We start from the raw sequence: 23,917 nt of genomic DNA on the forward strand, positions 1-23,917 counted from the left end.
TAAATCATTAATAAATATCCAAAAATATAATTATAAAAAAATTTTTTGGTTTTTTTATATTTTGAGCGCAAATAAATTCATGACTCTAAACTTGTCATATATTTAAATAAGTGAAATCACCAAAAAAGATAAAAATTGAATTTCATAAAAAAAATTGTAATTTTTATTTTCCCTAAAAACAGGACACCAAAAATAGTAAGTAACAACATATTTAGAGTTTAATGTATGATAAATTATTATTTATTAGCTATTAACTATTTTGAAGAAATTATTAAATAATATAAAAATAGGTTGGATATGAATGTATTATATCATCAAGAAACATAAAAATAAATAGAAGTAAATTCAATCTTAAATATGTTAAATTTTTATGTTGAATACTAATTCAGCTATTTTTATTTATTTATATTTATTCAAGAAAATAGATCAATTTTCCTAAAATTATTTAGCAATTTATTGAATTTTTATACTTTAATGTTTATTAAAGATCTTTTCAACTATGCTTGTAATTACTTATTATTGAAGTTCTTTATGTCTATGGATTTATATACTGCATCGAAGAATTTATAGATATCTTTTTAATAGAATTCACATAACATTTTCCCATTTGTAACTTTGCTTGTTCCATTTCAATAATAATATTTTCAAACTATTACACTTCTTAAGAAAAACATTTTCCTTTCATTTCTTATATTCTATGTATGATAGAAATCACGTTTTAAAAAATAATAGCATAAATTAATTTACTTTTAAAGAGAAGAATCTATAATATTGGAGAAGGCTTCTCTAAGTTGACTGTACTCAGCTGATCTCTTAGTAAATTCTATTTTATTTAATTCTGTAATTTCATTTATTGTTTATATCCAACAATCATGTTCCTCTTTTAATGTATTTCTTAAAGAAACTTCCATGCTTTCTGTAAGCTTTTTCAAATCCTTCACATTCTTTCTTTCAACTAACAAAGACTTAAAAGTAAAAAATTTTCAAATAAATACCAATTCAAAAAATAGTTAATGAAGTATTACATGCTTGATAGATTCTACTTTTACTTGTTCCATCTTTAATTCTTATTAAAGAATTATTATTTTGTTGTTAAGCCTTTCTCTTTCGTTTTTAATAAATTCTTCGGTTTCTTTTTAACAGAGATTAATCCCTTATGTGTCTTAAGAATCCAAGTCTGTTGTATTTATTTATCTTATTCTTTTAAGTATAATATTTCTCCTTTTTAATTCATCAAGTGCATTTTCGTAAGTCAAAGGTATTATGTCTAATTCCATTTCTTTAAAGCCTAAGTATTAATTAATTAATTACAAATTAAAAAGTGGAGTTAAAATAAATAATTTACTTTATTAAATATCTATTATATTTTTCTGAATTGTGGAAATATTAGAGAATGGGTCTTTTGAAAAGTTATATGATTATATTCCACTAACGAAATTGCTTCTTTTATTATTCTTTTAAAGCAGCTATTGTCTATAAAAATTGGAATTTGTCAAAGGAATTATTATTTTATTTTATTTCTTGTTGTCTAATACACTTAATTCTTTAGACTTTTGCTATGAATCTTGTTGATAAATGTCAAATTCTAAGTCTTCTATTTTTAATCTAAGCTCTTTGTGATTTTCAGTAACTTCTTCTAACACATTTTCAAGGTGTTTAATTTATCTCTTTTAAATTTAGATTTAATCTGATTTCTACTTTGATTAGCCATACTCTATAATTTATTTCCATTCAAGGGCGTTTACTATTCTTAACAAACTTTAGTTAAGAGTATGAGAGCTTTTTAATTTATGTTTATAAATTATTGATTTAAATTTAATAATAAGAAACTAACTTACTCTATTAATTATTTTTTTAGTGAAACAATGATGAAATCATTATAAACGGTTTCTGAAACTTAGGCCATATCTAGCTTAGATGGCATAGCAAATATTTTTTTTAGTATTTCATTATTTTCATTTTGGTTAATCTTCAAATCTAAATTACAGGTAAAAGAGCTAGTAGAGTTATTTTTTGATTGGAATTTTTATTGTGTTAAAGCTATATTTTTATTTGTATTAATTTAATTAAAAGTAGCTTAACTACTAACATTACTAGAATTGATTTGTTCTACTTCACTATCAATTAAAAAGCAGCTGTTTTTGATGCCAAGAGTTTTTTCAGCCATAAAATCATCATCACCTTCTAAATTAAACTTCTTCACATTTTCTTAAACATCTTTAAATCCTTTTTCTGCCCTCTAATAATTTATTTTTATTTTTTAAAAGCTATTTATTTACATTTTATAAAAATGATTTTAAATTACTTCAAAATTAAAGTTGATAGAATTTTTAAAGTAATCTGCCAGCACGATTTCTGAAAATGATAACTTTTCTTTCAAATAATCTTCAAATTTTATATCAACTACTTGCTTTTTTTCTAATAGGATAGAAGAAATTCTCTTTTCAGCTCCACAAACTGAATCAACTAAATGCTAGATTTGTTTTTAAAGTATTCCCAAAGAGAAATTTGAATAATCATTTTTTGAGAGCTATTTATTTAGCTGTAACTTAATTTAATTTTTTTCTTGAGATAATTCATTAAATTTAACAGTCAAGTTCAAATTTTCTTTTTTAAGTGCTTGATTCTCTTATTAAAGTGATTGTATCTGCTCGTTTAAATCAGAATTAGTTTGCATTAACTGTTTGATAGTTTCATCTTTAACTATGATTTACGCCTGTTTATTAATAATAACAAAAATTAATTTATTTTATTATATTTTAGATTCTTTCTTTATGTTATTATTTTGAATTAATTTTTTAAATTAATTAAATTCAGCTAAATATATTAAGTACTTCTTTTTTAGAATCTAAAAGAGCTGAAATATGTTTATTATCAGCAACTCCTCCGTTTGGCTAATTTTAGTCCTTTGTTCCAGTGTTCATATTATCTATTGCAATTTATAAAGTGAGAATCTCATCAAGCTTATTTTCTATTAATTAATTAATTATAAAATTAAATTAATTATTTAATATTTAAATTACTGATTTCATAAAGTTTTGGATCTGAAGATATATTGGGCAGACATTAAATTTTATTTTGAGTATCGTTCAAAATGGTTCTTACATTATTAAATATATATTTGTAACTTTCAGTTTAAGTTTTAAGATTTTCTAATTCTTTTTAGAGATTAATTGGATTCAGTTTTATGTTCATTTTGTAAGTGTTTTTTACTGTCTTAGCTCTTGTAGCGAATTTCAAACTACTAACTGTGTCATCCTAAAAACTTGAGTGCATTGAGCAAGTTACTATCAGAGAAGTCTTTTGAAATTTAATTAAGTTTATCTTAAGATAATAATAAAAAAATATTTAATTTACCTTATAATTGCCTCCTAAAGATTCTTGAAGAATTCTTGTTAATTTTGAGTCTCTATATGGTATGTACTCATTACCACTAGTAAGAGCATGTATCACCTTTCCTTTATTTAAATTAGATATAATAGGTTAGATATTTTCCTAAGTTAAATTAATGAATTACCTAAGCAGGATAGAGATAAGTTAATTTTTATAGCTTCTTCTAGGGATTCACCTTGAGCACCGCTTCTGCTAGCCTTTTCTGCACCTGCTAAATCAATTAAATTGATTTTCCCAATTTTTTCATCTCCATTAGAAAGTCTTTGCTAAATCTCTATCATAAATATAGTATGGCTTCGAGAAGAGTATTCGTTAAGCCTTGTTTCTCTAGTCCTTTTAGTGTTATATCCTATACTAATCAACTAAAATAATTCATCTTAATTAGCAATACTTGTTTAAGTTAATCCCTAATTCAAAATAGATAAAAATTATTTAATTCTAATAAAATATTATAATTAATTTAAAATACTTGAACATAAATACCCTTTTAAGCACTCTCTTTTATTTTCAGCTCTATTTTTCCTTCTTAAAATGAATCATATAATATTTCTTTATATATTTCAAGCATAGAACAATTAATTATAAATTCTACTCCTTCTTCGTCATTTTCAACCAAATCAAATATTTAATTACAAATTCTAGGGATTATTCCTTTCTAGACCGAATCTGTAATATTACCAAACATAGTATGTGTTTTTCCTGAACCAGTAACTCCATATGTAAAGATTGTTCCATTGTATCCCAAAAAAACCTAATAAATAACCTCTTCACCAACTTTTAAGTATAAGGCCTCCTATTATTTATTATATAAATGTGTTATAAAAAAATTAAATATATAGATAATTCAATTCTTATAAAATATTACAACTAAAAATTTTAAGATAATTATTCATATAAAAAAAATTTAAAAAGGCTGCTATATAAAATAATAATTATATATATGAAGTGTGTTTGTTAGGTTTACAGTATTTATAAGTTAAAAAAATTACATCCTATATCATATCTTCCTTAATATTATATAATAAATAAATAATTAACTTTACCTAAGAGTCATTAGGTTTGAATATTTTATCTACAGTGTAAACTTGTTATTAATCACCAATTAAAGAAACTGAGTAGTCGTCAATAAAATTTATTACATTTTACCCAATTCCTTGTTCATTTAGATCTAATTCCATATGATTATTTGGACGAAAACGCAAAAATGTTTTTATATTTCCACTTGCATCAGAAGGCTGGTTGAAGTAGTTTATATTTCTTTTATTTTTTTTGTCATCTTTTTAAGAAGAGTTTAACATAGAAGAAGGTGTAGTGTCTGATTAAGATTGATTAGTTAATTTGGCTATTTAAAATAAAGATTTATTAGGCGAAAGTGATTGTTTTTGATGGGGATAAATCTCAGTAAAGCGCTTATTAAATTGTTTTAGAGAAAATGAATGATCATACACATTTGATAAGCTTTGTTTGCCTATCAAAGCTCTTGGGCTTTTGTCCCTAGCTGGACTTGTGTAAAGTTGTTCAGTATATAATTTTTAGCTGCTCTATTTAGCTTAATTACTTTATAGAGACTCTTCAATATCAACAAAAGTATAAGATGAAGATTATTTACTCCAGTATTTTTATAGTGGAGTTTAAAAAGCTGTGAGACTTTCTTCCCTAACAGGATGTTTATAATTACCAGGAAATTGCTAGGAGATCTTCTAAGGAGATTTTAGTAATTGATCTTACAGACCTATATGATAAACCTGCGATATTGAATTATTCATTTATTAGGAATTATTCATAGAAGATAATTTTATATTAGCATTCTTGATTCCCAAATAAGAAGTAAGAATAGAGTTTTTTTTTTCTTCTCCTTAGTTTTAGATTGAATTATTTAGATTTATCTTTCCTAAGTTTTGGATTTGGCCTTATGAGTTTTTAGTATTAAAATTGATACTCAAACTATAAAATATATTAAATTTATAATTATTTAATTGATTTTTTTTTTAAATTATTCATTTAATTTTTCAACATTTGCAATTTTTATGCTCTTATTAATATTTAACAATTCACTTTTGATTCATCAATTTGAATAAAAAAGCAAAAATATAAATTAATAACTGTTTTCTTTTTCAAGTAATTTTATTAAGCTTTTTCAGATTAAATAAATTGAATGGTTAACAGTTTTTAAATTAATCTCAAAAATAAAAATTTAACAAGATAATCAATGAAGGGTATTTTTTAATTAAAGGTAGGATTTTTTAAGAATAATTACAACTAGAAATTTTCAGCTCTTTTAAAAGTGTAATATAATAAAGTAAAATAAGATATTTTGTAAATGAGTTGCAACAAAAATAAAATATTTTAAGTTTATTATTAAATTTTTATTTTAAATTTAAATAGATATGGATGGGAAAGGCGTTTGTTTTTTGGTAAATTTGTTAATATTTAAAATAATTTATTTTGTAAATTGCTTACAAATATAAAATGATTTAAGTTTTGTATTATAAAATTGATATTTTATTTTTAAATGGTTGAAAAGAGTAGTGTTTTTTAAAATTTTAATTTTTTTAATTTCTTTTTTTTTGATCACATTTGAAATAATTAATTATTTATTTTTATAATACGCAAACTATTTTCTTTTTATTTAATATCCACATAAACTGTTTCTCGTTTGTTTTTTAACTATTAGTTTTTATTTTCTTCTTTTACTTTAATTTACTTTATTTTATTTTTCTTTTTTGTTTTCTAATAATAAAAATAATTTACTCTTTAGTTGCTCCTGAGTTCGTTAGATCTGGATACTTGTTATCTATCTTTTAACTCTATGAGATATACATTTAATCAGTTTAGCTTGGATTAGGACTAGATTATTTTCTTCCTAGAAAATTATTTAAAAACTTATTTTGTATATTTTATTCTCGAGAAGTACTTTTTCGATATTAGTCAGTGATGCTGTCCTTTTAATCTTAAACATCATTTTTATTTAATAGACTATTAATTTAATAATTTTAATTTTAGTTACTAATGTTTGCTAGATGATTTTTTATATTTTAGCTGGTATTTTTATAAGGATTATATTCATTTTGTGATTCTATCATAGCAACTCCATCAATAGGGATCTAATTTGGCTATTAAATTTAAAGTCGAGCTTGTTCTAAAGAAATGGGCTATTAAGGATTATTTTCATACAAAGAACCATTTTTATTATTTTGTATTAACTTATTCTAATTTTCTTACTTTTATTCAAAAAACGTTTACCCTATTAAATTTATTTAGCTGATATTATTGTTATTTGGTTGAGTACTAACCGGTGTAGCGCTTAGAGTTAGATTTTATTATGATATATTTTAAGAGAATTTTGAATTAGAATTATCAATATACTCTAAAGATTATTGTTGCTAAATTGTATCGAATTCTATTGGTATTTATGAAATTTCTTATTCTTTTGCTTATTTATTATTGTTCTTATCTAGAACTCCTACTAATTAACTAAAATTCGTTTTTTATATATTTTATGGTGGCTCTTATGTGTTAAATTTAAAAGTTTAATAAGGATTTTTTTTTGAATTTTAAGCTCTTTATGAAGTAGGAGTATTTTATTTATTACTATTTTTATTTACATCTACAGTTGTTGAATGCGGAGTTGTCTAAATGCTTTTTACTTATGTTGCTAAAGTTTGATTTATGTTAATGCTTAAATAATTACGATTATCTCTACTAGTTAGAGAACTCTTATTTGATAAGGGTGATCCAATAACTGCTCTACGTTCACTTTGAATAGGCTAATTTATACTTTAACTGATTAAGTTTTTAAAGTTTGCCATTGTTAAACTTTATTTAATAAGTTTATCATCAGCCAAAGTTACACATTTTTTATGAATAGTAGGACTTTCACACGCTTATTTTGGAGTTAGTAAATATTTTGACTCCTTACCATTATTAGGAGATCTTTCGATACTTTTATTCTCTAGCTATAAAGAAATATTTTTTCTGCGACTTTACAATTACCCTTGCTTGTGAAAAGATGGAAAATAATTCTAATTAGGCGGCTATTTTATTTGCTAGTGATTCATTCAAAGTAAATAATTTATCAAATAATAAATCAGATTTGGTCTCTCTTTATTAGTTCTATTATTTTATGATTGAAAAATTTTAATTCATTCAAATTATTTATACTAGCTATTTAATTAGCAATAAATAAACTTTATTTAATTATTTTAAAAAGAAACTAAATATATTAATTAATTATTTATTTATATTTTTTATAAAGTAGCTAATAATAGCCATTAAAAATTTTATTCAAAACTCTAATACAATATTTTACATATATATATAATCATTGTTGATTTTTGATTATTTAAAGAATATTTAAGACTAAGAATAATTAAATTAATGATTATTTATATAAAGAATTTTTTTTGATATACCAAATGAAGATTAGTATGTGTATTGTCCAAAAATTGCAAAAAAATAGCTCTATATTTTCATATTTAATTTGCTAGCACATTTTTAGGAAATATGGTGATAATATTAAAATGATGGTTTATGGTATTTAAAAATCTGGTATTACAGGTGTGATATAATAATTCACTTAAAATAACCAATAAAACAAACAATCTACGAATAACAAAATTATTTATTTAAATAATCATGTAAATTTAGGATATCTGTCTGAGCTATGGTAAGCCTTAATCTAAGGAATTTCTTCAAAGTTTTTCATAAATGGATCGAAAACTTAAGCAAATTACTTGTATTCATCATTCAACACATGTTACAGTGTTTTTATTGCTGTGTAAGCAAAAATATCTGCTAGAGTTAACTTGTCTTCAAAGAAAAACTTTTTGTTTCCTAAAACAACTGATAAAAACTTAAATTTAGGAATCACAGTATTGTTGATTTCAGTATTCTTTTCTTCTCCTGTTTTCCTTGATGCTTAGAATGTTTTGGCAGTCAACTCATCACAAAGGAATCTAACATTTTCTATCTTAAACCTTATTAGTCCAGATCCCAATAAATGATGCTACTTAGTGGCATCCAAAGCATAATTGACAATGTTTTAAGATTCAGTGATCTTAAAATCACCATGTATGAGGTAAGGCAAGTTAGGAAAATCTAGACCAAGTTCTTTTTTATCTTTTTCGAACCATTCTTTAGATTCTTCTAAAGTATAGTTAGTCTATTAGTATGGATATTGAGCTAGTTCAAAAATATATCTTATAGGTTATGCTCTTAATGGAAGAGCCCAGAATCCTAAGTTGATTGTTTAAGAAGACATTTTAGTTTTTATTTTAGGGATTTTTATTCTTTAGTTTGATATTTATTTATTTAATAAAAATGTTTATGTAATTATTTGTATTCACTTTTTCATATGTTCCTATTAGCTTATTATATATTTAAAATTTATTCTATTATACTAATTTTTTAGAATTTAACAGAAATTTTTCTAAATTAAAAATTTTAGATTTTTTATTATGAGAACACCTTAGTAAAGTAATTTTCCTACATTAATAGTATTTATAAAAACAAATTTATAACCTTCTTTTTAAAACGTTTTATTAATTTTCTTTGTAAATTTGTGAATATTAAGTTTAAAATTTGTTAATTTTATGTGAGAAATATGTTTCAGTTGTTTGTATCTATTAAAAAAAATATTTTATTAAGCTCTTTACTAAGAGTTTCTTAAAACTATAAAATTATATGAATAATAAATGTAAAGATCAAAAAGAAAATATTTTGAATGAGCTTAATACTTTTAAGTTAAGTTATTTGATTCATCTTTACAGAACTAAGGAGTAATTAAAGAACAAAATATAAATATAGAAAATATTAGGTTAATAAATAAATGATTTATAAGTAGAATTTAGCAGAAATGATTCTTGGTGGAAAAGCATGAGATTCTTTTGACAGAAATTTTTCTAAATTAAAAATTTTGGATTTTTTATTACAAGAACACCTTAGTAAAGTAATTTTCCTATATAAATTGTATTTATAAAAACAATTTACCTTATTTTTATTATGTTTTATTAATTTTTTTTGTAAATTAGTGAATATTAAGTTTATAATTTGTTAATTTTATGCGAGAAATATGTTTTAGTTGTTTTTATCTATTAAAAAAAATATTTTATTAAGCTCTTTATAATGTACAAAATTATACAAATAAATGTAAAGATCAAAAGTAAACATTTTGAATGAGCTTAATACTTTTAAATAAAGTTATTTGATTCATCTTTACAAAATTAAGGAATAACTAAAGAACAAAATAAAGAAAAAATTAAGTTAATAACTAAATAATTTGTAAGTAGAATTTAGCAGAAATAATTCTTGGTGGAAAAACATAAGATTCATTTAACAATAAGATTATTGTTTAAACAAAATATCTTTAAAGAAATTTTATAATTCAAATAAAAATTCAGAAATCAACTTAGAAATATCTCTCAGTTTCATCTAAAATATTAAACTTTTAAGTTTATTATAAAAATATTTTAGATATGTTTAATAGAAAAAACTTAATTATTAAATTAAAAAAAAATGTAAAAATCAAAAAGTAAAATAAATTTGAATTGGTTTAAAATTGTTGAATAAAAATTAATCAGTTTTTCTATTTTAATTAATTTAGAAAAAACAGAGAAAAAATATAGAAAAATTTATTTTCGAAAAAGAAAGCAGATTAAAATTTCGTTTATTTTACTTTTCCTTTTGTATTTTTATCCAGAATTTTATGTACATGTAAATAATTAATTTTTTAAAGAAAAGCAACTAAATAAAATAAATTAAAAAATATTATAAAATGAACTCTTCAAATACAAACTAACTAAATTACAAAAAAACAAACCAAAGAATCTAAAGAGTTAATAATATGCTATTTTGAGAATACCTCAAGAGGTTAGACTGTTAGATATATCTTAGATCTTGTAGGTTATCCCTATATTCAAGATCAGTACACTTCTTCATCTACTAAATGAGGGGGGGGGGGGGGGGAGTCAGAGCTTGGATTAGATTTCCCAAATCTTCCTTACTTGATTCATGAAGAATTTTCGATATCTGAGTCTTAAAATATTGTGAATTATTTGATTGAATTAACAAACTAACAGTTCCTGTATGTTGAAGAAAAAGAAAAATACAGAGTAGTTAATATAAGATTTGTTTGTGATGATCTATTTTCTAAAATTTATCAAAAGCTTCAAAGTAAAATTAAGAATGAAAGAAAGATCATGCTAAATTCTTGAGTTATTCCTAAAAATTAATAATTGCAAAAAGTTTTAGGAAGCAAGCCTTAATACTTTGAAAATTTAACTATTGCAGATTTTTATGTTTACACAACTTTAAAAAATTTTAGAATAAATTTTTAGAATACATATTTGGAATTTGCTTCAACTTTTGATCCTTTTTTAAAAAGACTGGAAGAAATTCTTAATAAAAAGAATTAATTTAAAAAACTTTTTATTATTAAAATTATTGTATTTGTTTTAAATAAAATATTTAAATGTTTAATCATAATTAAAAATAAATAATTTTGCAATCTTTTATATAAAGGATAATGAGAATGCCAACTTAGTAGAATATTAACCCATTTGGACAAATTACACATATTTTAAAAAATTTTTTAAAAAGCTAAAATTTAATAAATTTATTAAAAAATTAAATGTATTAATAATATTATAAATAAAAATCTATTATAAATATTTTAATGCTTTAAAAAAAATTATTAAAAAGTAAAGGCATTTAGTTCTACCAACTTAATTAAAAGAAAATTGTGTTCTGTTTGAGGTTATTAGAATATGGAGTTTTTGATTGTTAAATCTAAAGCAATAGAATTTTATGCATTCTGATGGGAGTTAATTAAAACAGGCAAAGCTTATGAAGCAGATTAGCTTTCATGGTAGATATTATTCTAATAACACATATCTAAATATGCATTTTCCATTATTTAGTTTCTTTTTTTTAACTAACTATCTTAATCTACAATGAGAGTAGACTCCTAATAGTTCATAATTTCATCAATAATATTTATTGATTCTTTGTTATTTGAAAATTAATTAGTTTGATATTGTTCTTCACTTATATTAATCTTTCTAATATCTGAATTAATAGTTTATTGCTATAGTTACTAGAAGCCTGATGCACGGAGAGTTGTCTCGCTAACAGCTAAGAAATCAGAATTAGCCTAGCTGTAAGATCACTCCCTGATTTTACCCTGTTCGCGACCTTAAAAGGGAAGAAAGAATTAAAAAGTATTCAGATTCTTTTTTACTATTTTCTTCATTCTAATAATTTTAGTTGACAAAAAATTTGTCAACATTTTTAGTAAAAATCAAAGTTTTCCATTTTCTTTTTAGTTGTTTTAAATAATAATTAAATATAATCATTTTCTTCTCATAAATATCATCATTTTAAAAAGAGTAAAAGATATTGATTGAAAACAATATTAATATATTGGAATAAAACACTTAATAAATTATTAAAATTCAATAATAAGAATAAGAATATTTAGGATCAATATTTTTAACTCTTAATAATCAATTTATTGATTAATTAAAATACGCGCAAAATCAAATTATAGGAGCGATCCTAAAATGGTAGGTTAAATAGAAAATTTTACTTAAAATATGAAAGCTACTGAATGTATTTATTTTTGTATGTTTTTAATTTGCTAAATATTTTAATATTTTTACATTTAAAATAATAAAATTAGTAGTTTTTAATATTTTCATTGCTCGCTATAATTAAATTCAAAGAGTATTTTTTAAGAATTCAATTTTTAACTCTAAATCGCTTTTTTCATTTTACAAAACGATATTTTTAAAAGGCGCATAAGCTTGCTGTGTGTGCGCGCTAAATTATTTATGCCCGCTCTTCTGATTTGTCAAGAATTAATTATTTTCCTTGCTTGTATAATTGTAAAAATAAAAGTATTTTATTAAAAGGATTTTAATAAAGAGAGAGATACATATTTTATAAATTCTTTTTAATAATAAGAAACTCAAATAATTTTCGCGATTAATACAGGAATTAGTTATATTCAAGATCGCATGATAAACACATAATATGAAAGTATCATTTTAAATATAAATAAAACTTTTAAATTGACTGCAGTCAGTCCGCTAAATCAATTGTTTAAGTTCATTTTACTTTCTTTATTTTACTCATCTTTTGAAAATTAATTTTATAAAATTCTTTGCATATTTATTCAACATAAAAGAGGATTTTAATTAACAAAAGACAAAGTATAGTATTCAATATATGTTTGAAATCGAATAATTTAATTAATTTAATAAGCTTATCAATTTTGATCAAAAATTTAAAAAATTTCCAGTTAGAAATGAAGAATTTTATAAATAGAAGGAAAGAAAAATTAAGCAGATATATGGTGCTTTTTCGTATATTCTAAAGATAAGTAAAATACAGAAGTTTCATCATGCTATTTGAAAACCAGACATTTTACGAAAATTAATACAATAAACTAACCCTAACTTGACTAACCATTAAAGATTGAAAAATAATATTCTAATATCCTTAACTTAGAAAATATACATCAAATTCCTGATTTGATAATGGAGATATTTAATCGCTATCAAACAGAATTGTCATCGCGCGCTTTTTTACAAACAATTATTAATATGATCTCATCGAAGAAGAGTTTAAAGTTTTATAATCAGAAGCAAATTGTGCCAAAAATGTTCAAAATTTTGACTCATTTATTAATGTATCGAATGTTGAATTAAGAAAATTAAGATGAATTAGATGAAATTTAATTAACTATGCATACAAAATATTAATATTGTAATTCCTTATTTATATCAAATAATAAAAAAACAGATAGAATGATTTTTGAAAAGAATGTTTTTGATGCTTATTTAATAACCACTTAAATTTGTACTAAAGATGACATTTGTACTTACTAGAGTATATTACTTAATATATTTACAGTGATAGAATAATTTAATTTTAATTTTAAAACTAAAAACTTTGATAAAATGATAACTCAATTTAATAAATATTGTTTGTTTGTTTGTTTTGATATTTATTTTAGTATTAAGAAATATTTAAAATAAATATAAACAAGAAAGATACAATAGAATTATTTATATTTTATTTTTTTATAAAAGAAGATTAAGATTTTTTTTAATGGCTATTTTAATTTATAGATAGATAGTTATTTGGTTTTTAATTTTATCGATTTTTCTATATTTCCTTGACTATTTATTTATTTATTGATTTTTATTCATTATTATTTTGATTAAAGACTAATTTCAGGTATATTTACTAGAGGTTGCTGTGGTGGCCTTTTAGGTGTAAGGATTTAAATACTTTATATTGAAGAATTTCTAGATCTTTTTTTAATAGCATTTTCATAACATTTACCTATCTGTAATTTGGCTTTTTCCATTTCTATAATTATATTTTCAAGCTCTTACACCTCTTAAGATGACCATTTACCTTTCATCTCTTATATTCTATGTTAATAGAAATGTCATTTATATATTACTATAAAAAAAAAAGTTTACTTTTAAAGAGAAAATTCTAAAATATTGAAGAATATTTCTCTAAGTTAGTTGTATTCTGCTTATCTCTTGGTAAGTTCTACTTTATTTAATTCTGTAACTTCATTTATAGTTTATTGCCAACTATCATTTTCTTCTTTTAATGTATTTCTTAAAGAAACCTCCATATTTTCTGTGAGTTTCTTCAAATCCTTCACATTCTTTCTCTCAACTAACAGAGACTTAAAATTAAAAAATACATCAAATTAAAATAAATTTAAAATATTCATTATTAATTACGTGTTTGATAGATTCTACTTTTACTTACTCCATCTTCAATTCTTATTAGAGTATTATGATTTTGTTATTAAGTCTTTCTCTTTCGTTTTTAATAGATTCATCAGTTTCTTTTTAAGGTAAGCTAGTTGCATATGCCTCAAAAGAATCAAAGTCCATCATATTTATTTCTCTTATCCTTTTAAGTATAATATTTCTCTTTTTTAATTCATCAAGTGCATTTTAGTAAGTCAAAGGTATTATGTCTAATTCCATTTCTTTAAAACCTAAGTATTAATTAAAGATTAAAAAGTCGGATTTATTATAAATAATTTACTCTATTAAATATCTATCAGGTCTTTCTGAATTGTAGAGAAATTAGACAGCGAGTCTTTTGAAAAATTACCAGATTTTACTTCGCTACCAAAATTACTTTTTTTATTATCAGTTTTAAGCAACTATTGTCTTTGAACATTTTAAGGTGTCAAAGGAATAATTATCTTGTTTTTATTTTATTTCTTGTTATCAATTAAACTTAATTCTCTGGGTCTTTGTTATGCATATTGCTGATACATATCAAATTCTAAGTCTTCTATTTTTAATCTAAGCTCTTTGTGATTTTCAGTAACTTCTTCTAACACATTTTCAAGATGTTTAATTTATTTCCTTTAAATTTAAATCTGATCTGATTTTAACTTTGATTTACCATACTCTATAATTTGTTTCCATTCGAGTGCATTAACTGTTCTTAGCAGATTTTAGTTAAGGATGTGAGAGCTTTTCAATTTATATTTTAAAAATCAATAAATTTAATTAAAATTAATAAGAAATTTACTCAATTAATTATTTTTTTAGTGAAACAATGATGAAGTCATTAGAGACTGTTTCTGAAACTGAGGCCATATCTAGCTTAGATGGCATAGCAAATATTTTTTTTAAGATTTCATTATTTTCATTCTGAAAAATCTTCGAATCTATATTACAGACAAAAGAGCTAGTAGAGTTACTGCTTAATCGAGGTTTTTTAGATAACTAAGGTGCATTTTTATTTGGATTGATTTAATTAAATGTAGCTTAATTACTAGCATTATTGTTATCGATTTAGTCTACTTCGCTATCAATTAAGTAACTACTGCTTTCGACCTCCATACTTTTTTCAGCCATAAAATCATCATCACCTTCTAAATTAAATTTTTTCAGATTTTCTTAAACGTCTTTATATCCTTTTTCTGCAGACTAATTAATTAATTATTTTTAAACAAAGCTATTTATTTATATTTAAAAATATGATTTTAAATTACTTCAAAATTAAAGTTGATAGAATTTTTAAAGTAATCTGCCAGCACTATCTCTGAAAATGATAACTTTTCTTTCAAATAATCTTCAAATTTTATATCAACTACAAGCTTTTTTTCTTGTAGGATAGAAGAAATTCTCTTTTCAGCTCCACAAACAGAGTCAACTAAATGCTAAATTTACTTTTAAAGTATTCCCAAAGAAAAATTTGAATAATCATTTTTTGAAAGCTATTTATTTAGCTATAACTTAATTTAATTTTTTTCTTGAGATATTTCATTTAATTTAACAGTCAAATTCAAATTTTCTTTTTTGAGTGCTTGATTCTCTTACTAAAGAGATTGTATCTGCTCATTTAAATCAGAATTAGTTTGCATTAATTGTTTTATATTTTCATCCTTCACCATCATTTGTGCCTAGATAAAATTAAATAAATTTAACTTTATAAGCAAAAGAAAATGTTTTTTCAAATATTTTTTAATTAATTTCTTCAATTTTCAATTTAATTTTTGACAATTTTGGAAAATTATTAGAAATAGTTTGTAGTAATTTATTTGAATTTTGTATCAATTGAAAATTTGAAATATTGTACATCTTTTTTAGAAGCTAAAAAAGTTGAAATTAGTTTATTGTCAATAACTCCTCCGTTAAGTTAAGGTAAATCTGTGTTTGAAACTGTGCTTATATCATCGATAGCACTCTATAAAGTGAGAAATTCATCAAGCTTATTTTCTATAAATTTAATTAAAAAACTAAATAAAATTTATATTAATTATTAAATTACTTATTTCATAAAGCTTAGGATCTGAAGAAATGTTAGGAAGACTTGAAATTTTGTTTTGAGCATCGAAGAAAATATTCCTTACATTATTAAGCATGTATTTATAACTTTCAGTTTAAATTTTAAGAGTTTCTAATTCTTTTTAGAGATTTATTGGATTCACTTTTATGTTCATTTTGAAAGTGTTTTTTATTGTCTTAGCTCTAGTAGCGAATTTCAAACTACTAATTGTGTCATCTTAAAAGCTTGAGTGCATTGAGCAAGTTACTATCAGAGAAGTCTTTTGAAATTAATTTAATAAATTTTATCTTAAGATAATAATAAAAAAATATTTAGTTAACCTTATAATTGCCTCCCAAAGATTCTTGAAGAATTCTTGTTAATTTTGAGTCTCTATATGGTATGTACTCATTTCCACTAGTAAGGGCATGAATTACCTTTCCTTTTTTGACATTAAATATTGTAGGTTAGATATTTTCTTAATATTAAATTACCTAAGCAGGATAAAGATAAGTTAATTTTTATAGCTTCTTCTAGGGATTCACCTTGAGCACCACTTCTGCTAACCTTTTCAGCACCTGCTAAGTCAATCAAATTGATTTTACCAATTTTCTCATCCCCGTTAGAAAGTCTTTGCTAAATCTCAATCATAAAAATCGTATGACTTCTGGAAGAGTATTCGTTAAGTCTTGTTTCTCTAGTCCTTTTTGTATTATATCCTATGTTAATCAACTATATTAACTCATCTTAATTAGCAATACTCGTTTAAGTTAATCCCTAATTAAAAATAGATTAAAATGATTCAACTCTAATAAAATATAAATAAATATAAAATACTTGAACATAAATACCCTTTTAAACATTTTCTTTTATTTTCAGCTCTTCTTTTCCTTCTTAAAATGAATCATATAAAATTTCTTTATATATTTCAAGCATAGAACAATTAATTATAAATTCTGTTCCTTCTTCATCATTTTCAACCAAATCAAATATTTAATTACAAATTCTTGGGATTATTCCCTTCTAAACCTAATCTGTTATATTTCCAAACATAGTATGAGTTTTACCAGATCCAGTAACTCCATATGTAAAGATTGTTCCATTATATCCTAAAAAAACATCAACTATCACCTCTTTTCCAACTTAAAAGTATATTGTTTCCTATTAATTATTTAATAAATGTTTTTGTTATATTTTCAAATAAAAAATATAAATTTTATTTAAAAAACTAAATTTAATTGAATAAATCAAGAATTATTATTTATTTCTAATATGATAAATTTTTATTTTAAATATATCATAAAATTCCTTTTCTTTATCTCAAATAATTTTTGTAGATTTTGTTAAGGTTATGTATGAAGTTACTTTTAAAAATTACATTAGCTAATTTTAAATTTCATAATAAATTTTAATTCAAGTTTCTTTTATAAGTGAAAAACTCTTTATAATAAATTGCTTCTTTCATATTTGTAAAGAAAATAAAAATTTAAATAATATTTTGAAATTTGCAACTTTATATTAATTACACAAGAAACCTAGAAAATATATTATTTTGTTTATTATGATTGAATTAGCTATATAATTTTAAATTTGTTTTTGATATAAATTAAATATTTTTATATTTTAAAAATTCAAAACATAATAAAAATAAATAAGTATTTTTACCTAAGTATCATTTGGAGTGAATATTTTATCAACGGTATAAACTTACTATTACTCGCCAATTAAGGAAACTGAATAGTCATCAATAAAATTTATAATGTTTTAGCCAAGGCCCTGGTTATTTAATTCTAACTCCATGTTATTATTAGGACGAAAACGCAAAAAGGTTTTGATGTTTCCACTTGTGTCTGATGGCAGATTAACATAGCTCATATTTCTTTTATTTTTTCTACCAATTTTTAAAGGAGAATTTGGGATAGACGAATTTTCTGATTATTAAGATTATTGCATAGCTAGTTTTACCATTTAAAATAAAGATTTGTTAGGAGAAAGTGATTTTTAAGGAGAATAAATCTCTGTATGACGTTTATTATATAATTTGACTGAAGTTGAAGGCGAAATATCTTAAATACTTCTTTAGCTTGTTGAACTTTGCTTACTTTGTAATATTGGTGGACTTCTGTCTCTACCAGGACTCGTATTAAGCTGAGTATGTGATCTTTAGTTGCATCTTTTAACTTAGTTATTAATTAAAGACTCTTCAATATCAACAAAAAGCGTTGACGAAGATTGCTTACTAAATTATTTTTACTGTGGGAGTTAGAAAGCAATTAGACTTTCTTTTCTAAATTAAGATTTAAAGTTTGCAGTAGGTTGCTGGTTATTATCAGATTGTTTTCCAGCAGAGTTATTCAAAGAAGAGTTTAATTATGTACTTTATTAAGTTATTAGAGCTTGATAATTAGGGTTATTTAGCTAAGTTTATGATATTGAGTTATTTATTGATTAGGAATTAGTCAAAGTAGATAAATTAATGTTTGCATTCTTAATTCCCAAATGAGAAGAAGGGGCAGTATGTTTTCTAGATTCCTCGTAGTTCTAAATTTAAATAGATGGAATAATCTTTCCTTAATTTTAACTTAATTCTTATGAATTATTGTTTAATCTAAAAGAAAAATAAAATTGATAAATATTTTATTGAATTAATTAAAAATATTGTTTTTTAAAATTAAGTTGTATTTTTATGTTTAAAAAATTAAACTAATGAAGTTTTTATTGATTAAATTTAAAAAATAAAAATTTAACAACCGCGAAATAAGAAAGTGTATTTTTTTTATTAAAAGTAGAATTTTTTAAAGAATGTTTCTACTTATATTTTCTACACTTTTAGAGCAATTAAATGATAAACTAGATTATTTTAAAAGGCAATTATTTAATAATTGGGCTGCTAAATTTATAAATTGAAATTGGTTGAAAGATTTTTATTATTTTAAAATTATTCTATTATTGATGAATTTGTTCCAATTTATTAAAAAAAAAATTCGCTTTTATTTATTTTTGAAAGAATTGATTGTGATTAAAAGTACTTAATAAATTTATTATCCTTTCATATCCATACAATTTTTATGGTTAAATATCGTTGATTTTATTTTTATTGTTTTTTTCTATTGTGTTTTTTAATAATCAAAATAATTATTTACTGGCTACTTGCTCCTGTGTTTATTTGTACTGAGTAATTATTATTTATCTTTTAATTCTATGAATTGTTCCTTGATCCACTGTGGTTTTAATTAGAATAAGATTCTTTTCTTCTGAGACTAATAGTTGAAGGTTCTTTTTTTAAACTATATTCTTTAGAGATACTTCGTTGCTGTTTACCTATAACACTATTCATTTAATCTTTAGAAGATGTGAAAAACGTTTTTGCATCTTAAACTTAATCTTCATTTTTTAGAGCATTAATATAATCATTTTGAAGAAAATTGCTTATATTTGTTATAGAGCTTTGTCTACTTTAGCTGTTAGCAACATTCGGATTAGTATTTTATGCGTTTTGAGTATTTTGAGATTCTGTCAAAGTAGCTCCATTTATTTACATCAAATTAGGCTATTATACTTAAAGAGGAGATTGCTACAGATAGATTATCTATTGATTATTTTAATTCAAAGAAACATTTTTATTGTTTTAATTTATCTAATTCTAATTTTGTTATTATTGCTACTAAAAGTTTTGCATAATTGGGTTTGTCTTGTTGATTATATTGCTGATTGATTGAGTGTTAACTGCTGTAGTGCTTGGAGTTAGATTAGGTTAAGGCATGTTATATGAGCTCTTTGAATAATAATTATTATTTAGTTAACCTAAAGACTTTTGTTGCTACATTTTATTAATTCCTATTGGTATTTATTACATTTCTTATCCTTTGGTTTGCTAATTATTGCTTATTCCTAAAACTCCTGCTAACTAATTATTATTCATATTTTATGCTTTTTTTGATGTGTTATCGATGTTAAAGTTAAGAGTTGAACGAGGGATTTCTAATGTTTACCTTGAATTTTAAGCTATAGATGTGAATGGAATAGTTTTTTTGACACTATTTATATTTATTTCTTCAATAGGAGAAAGCGCAGCTGATTCATGCTCTTTTAATTGTAAATTTTATGCTTGATTTATGTTAATGCTCAAATAAGCATTACTATCACTAGATGTTAATAAACTCTTATTGGATAAGGTCGATCCAATTATTCCTTTATTATTACTTTGAGTAGAAACAAGAGTTTAAGCATTTGGACTTATGTGAGATTAACTTGTACTTTGGCTAATGATGGATCTCAAATTAGTCATAGATGTATTCTATTTTATTGGCTTATTGTCAGAAAAATTTTGACCCTTTTTAATAACTGGACTTTCAAATGCTTTGGATGGAGTAAGTAACTGCTTAAATTCCATTCCTATTTTAGGAGAACCTTCAAAATTTTTATTTTCTAGCTATGAAGAGAAGTTTTTTCTGTGACCATGCTACTACCCTTGCTTGTGAATTGATGAAACAGAATTCTAACGAGCTTATTTAATTTACTGATGACTCATTCTTTCTAAGTAATTGTTAATTAATTAATAAATTAATCAATCAATCAAATTTAATCTTTCTTTATTAGTACTATAATTTTATAAATAAAGGTTTTTAATTCATTCTTATTAATAATCTTATTTTTGCTAGTATGATCTCAATCTTTCATTAAAATAGAATAAACTTTATTTCATTTAGCAATCACATAAAACTAAAAGAATTAAAAAATTTTATTATATATATAATCTTTTAGTTAGTGGCTTGTTTTCCACCAACAACTCTCTGATCCAGTAACAATTAATAAAGGTTAACTTAACTCTTAGTGATCAAAAATTTTTCTTCAAAAATAATATTTAGCACACGAGTTTTAAAAGTCATTTTCCAAAATAGTTTCTAAAATACGAATTTGATTAATTGTGAGTAAAGAAATAAATCCAATGAATGAATGAATGAATATTTGATTAATTAATTTCATGCTTTAAAAAAATAACTACTAACTTTACAGCGTAAAAAAACATTACAAAATTTTGATAATTTTGTTAATTATAGAAAGACTTTTATCTTCATTCATAATTCATTCATTAATTTATATATTTTTCTACCATTAATTTTTAAATAGCCATTTAAAAAAATCTAAATAATAATATTTTTTTTTACTAAAAATAAATTAATTACAAAATCCATCAAATTTATGATTAAAAAATATTTTAAATTTCAAAAAAATTTCACTTTTTAATTAAAGTTTAAATTTTGATTAATTTTTTCTATTTAAATAATCATAATCTTTAATAATAGAATTAATTAAATATTGATGCCAGTTTTTTACCAACAAATAAATATGTTTTATTTATTTTTACATATATCTCTAAAAATATTTAATTTTGTTAATGCTTTTTAATAAATAATATAAAAAAATATCTAATAAAATATTAAAAATTAAGCAGCAATTTATATAAACAAAGTATTTAATTAATATCAAATTGCTTGACTTGACTAAATCTGAAGATATATATTATTCCAAACTAACAAGAAAGGAAATAAAAAAACAATAATTTTAAATAAATTATTTGAGAATTTAAAAGTTTTTCATCATTCAAACATGTAATTGTAGAGCTAAAATTTTTTTAATTTATACAAAAATCTTAAAATAATTTTCAAAATATCATAAAATAAATAAATAAAATATGAAGATCCTCTATTTAGATTTTTCATAATAATTTTTAAAAAACCTAATTAATTAATAATTTAATATAGATTGAAATAATACAGAAAAAATTAAAAGATTGCTAAATAAATTTGTTAGTTAAATAATTTGCTTGAGTATATTAATCTAATTACTTGCAAGATGAATCTTAAGTAAAATAAGATTTTAAAAAAATTTTTTAATGCTTTTAATAAAAAGTGAAATTATATTTAATATCAAAACAATAATAAGCGATAAATAATCAGATTAAATGAATTTATAAATTTAAATAAAAAAATCTTAAAGAATTAAAATTTGAGTTTATGTAAAATTATTTTAATTATATTATTGAAAATAGAAATTCCAGTTTCTCTGCTTTATAAATTATGAGTTTCGATTGACTACTTTTTAAAAATATTACTAAATAATCTAAATCTTACATTTTATATACTGTAAATCTTTATATTTTAAGATTTTTTATAAAGGGCTGATTTTTTGAAAATTTTAAAAGATGAGAGTAAAATTTAGAAATAAGTTATTTATTCTCGGACCCTCCTTATAGAAGAGTACCTATGGTATGTATTATACTAATAAATAATAAGATATTGCTAAAAAAATTTATTATTTAATTCAAAAAATCAACCATAATCCACTAGATTCATTTAATATTTTTAAGTATATCTTTTCAGAGAATCATATGATTTATTTCAAATAATAAAAAGTAAATATCAAAACGACTTTTAAAACTTTAAAAAAAATAAACTTAAATTAACTATTTAGTATTATTGTATAAATGAGCGAAATACAAATTAAAATATGATTAGTTTTAAAAGTAGAGTTAATTATATTAGCTTAAAATTTATTATCCGACATCTTGATAAAATTTTAATATCTTACCTACTAAGTAATTGTTGTTCAAGAATAAATAAATTATAATCAATTAATAGTTTAATCTTAATTTTTAATGCTGTGCCTCACATATTTTGTAAAAGCATACTTTTTTAAATCATTTTTTACAAAACTATCATCTGAACCATCCATCTAATTTTTTTGTTAATCTTTTATTGTATTATTTTACCAGACATTAAAGTTCTCATTTACTAAATTTTTGGTACAGAGCTGGATTTGTTAGCTATTAGTCTATTTATTTTAAGGGAGAGTAATCAAATTATAAAACCTATATCAAACTCAAGAGACTTACATCAATTTTATTTTATCTTCTCTTTTGTTTAATAATTTATAGACACTCATGGGCTTATTAGAGCTTTTCAATTTATTTCGAGTTACCTAATTGTGAAAAGCTGCAAATTTTTTAAATTCTTAGCTTCTGGTTACCTTATGATTTATATTTAATATTTGGTTTAGGTATATAATCAAACAATATTATTTGCTCATTGTTAAGGATAACTCTTTTTAGCTTATCTATTTCTGCTAATTTTTATAAGATATAAGTAATGTCTAAAATATTATTAAGTTCTTGAAATCCAAAATCTATCAACTACTTTTTAACTTTATAGATTTTAAGGCATTTAAATATAGAAGAAATCATATATGCAAAGGCATTAAAAATTAGCTTATGTTTTTTACTTTCTGCTTATTATTAATTTCCATAATTTTCAATAATTTAGTCTTTAGCAGATAAATTTAATGATTATTAATTTGAGTTATTACCTAGAGATATATCTATTTTTTATGAATTTTCTTATATTTTTTATACTTGAATAGCCTAATTAGTCTGTCCTAGTTTACATTTAATTTACTCAGAATTCGGAGATAATTAAAAGCTTTGCTTCTTCAGTATATCGTTTTACTTAAAATTAGAATTTGTATTGTTTAAACTTTATCGATTTTCAGCTATTTCAATTTGGTTAGAATATATATTTTGGTTATCTGAGTTGCTTTAAATGAAATTACAGCTATCTTACTAGCTTGAATCTTTTTAAAATGTAAATAATTAGTTTATTAAATGTTTGTTTAAGTCGATTTAAGAATATTTTTTGCAAATAAACCC

At 22.2% G+C, this 23,917-nt stretch overlaps 4 protein-coding genes across 4 annotated transcripts; 1 reads left to right on the forward strand and 3 right to left on the reverse strand. All coding sequences in view use genetic code 6, as the record gives it.

The window, feature by feature from the left end:
• Positions 1-493: 493 nt before the first annotated feature.
• TTHERM_00405390 (kinesin motor catalytic domain protein) lies at positions 494-7,451 on the reverse strand (the record flags this gene model as incomplete). The annotated part of the gene is made up of 13 exons (XM_001014115.2): positions 494-695; positions 748-965; positions 1,026-1,288; positions 1,346-1,779; positions 1,839-2,239; positions 2,306-2,716; positions 2,835-2,971; positions 3,024-3,300; positions 3,358-3,458; positions 3,518-3,800; positions 3,863-4,186; positions 4,437-5,337; positions 6,145-7,451. The coding sequence occupies 13 exons, from the start codon at positions 7,449-7,451 to the stop codon at positions 494-496; spliced, it is 5,259 nt and encodes a 1,752-aa protein (XP_001014115.2).
• Positions 7,452-8,026: 575 nt separating this feature from the next.
• On the reverse strand, positions 8,027-8,653 carry TTHERM_00405400 (glutathione S-transferase, amine-terminal domain protein; the record flags this gene model as incomplete). The annotated part of the gene is made up of 1 exon (XM_001014116.1): positions 8,027-8,653. One exon carries the CDS (start codon positions 8,651-8,653, stop codon positions 8,027-8,029), a length of 627 nt encoding a protein of 208 aa, XP_001014116.1.
• An 885-nt stretch (positions 8,654-9,538) lies between these two features.
• Positions 9,539-10,398, forward strand: TTHERM_000405419 (transmembrane protein, putative; the record flags this gene model as incomplete). Its single annotated transcript, XM_012797240.1, has 2 exons — positions 9,539-9,815; positions 9,878-10,398. The coding sequence occupies 2 exons, from the start codon at positions 9,539-9,541 to the stop codon at positions 10,396-10,398; spliced, it is 798 nt and encodes a 265-aa protein (XP_012652694.1).
• A 3,202-nt stretch (positions 10,399-13,600) lies between these two features.
• TTHERM_00405420 (kinesin motor catalytic domain protein) lies at positions 13,601-20,743 on the reverse strand (the record flags this gene model as incomplete). Its single annotated transcript, XM_001014118.2, has 13 exons — positions 13,601-13,832; positions 13,884-14,101; positions 14,160-14,422; positions 14,473-14,912; positions 14,971-15,371; positions 15,437-15,847; positions 16,024-16,163; positions 16,216-16,492; positions 16,554-16,654; positions 16,707-16,989; positions 17,050-17,373; positions 17,878-18,820; positions 19,356-20,743. 13 exons carry the CDS (start codon positions 20,741-20,743, stop codon positions 13,601-13,603), a joined length of 5,421 nt encoding a protein of 1,806 aa, XP_001014118.2.
• Between the last annotated feature and the right edge of the window lie 3,174 nt (positions 20,744-23,917).

Source organism: Tetrahymena thermophila (genome assembly GCF_000189635.1).
Source record: "Tetrahymena thermophila SB210 genomic scaffold scf_8254666, whole genome shotgun sequence".
In the NCBI taxonomy this organism is placed as follows: Eukaryota; Ciliophora; class Oligohymenophorea; order Hymenostomatida; family Tetrahymenidae; genus Tetrahymena; species Tetrahymena thermophila.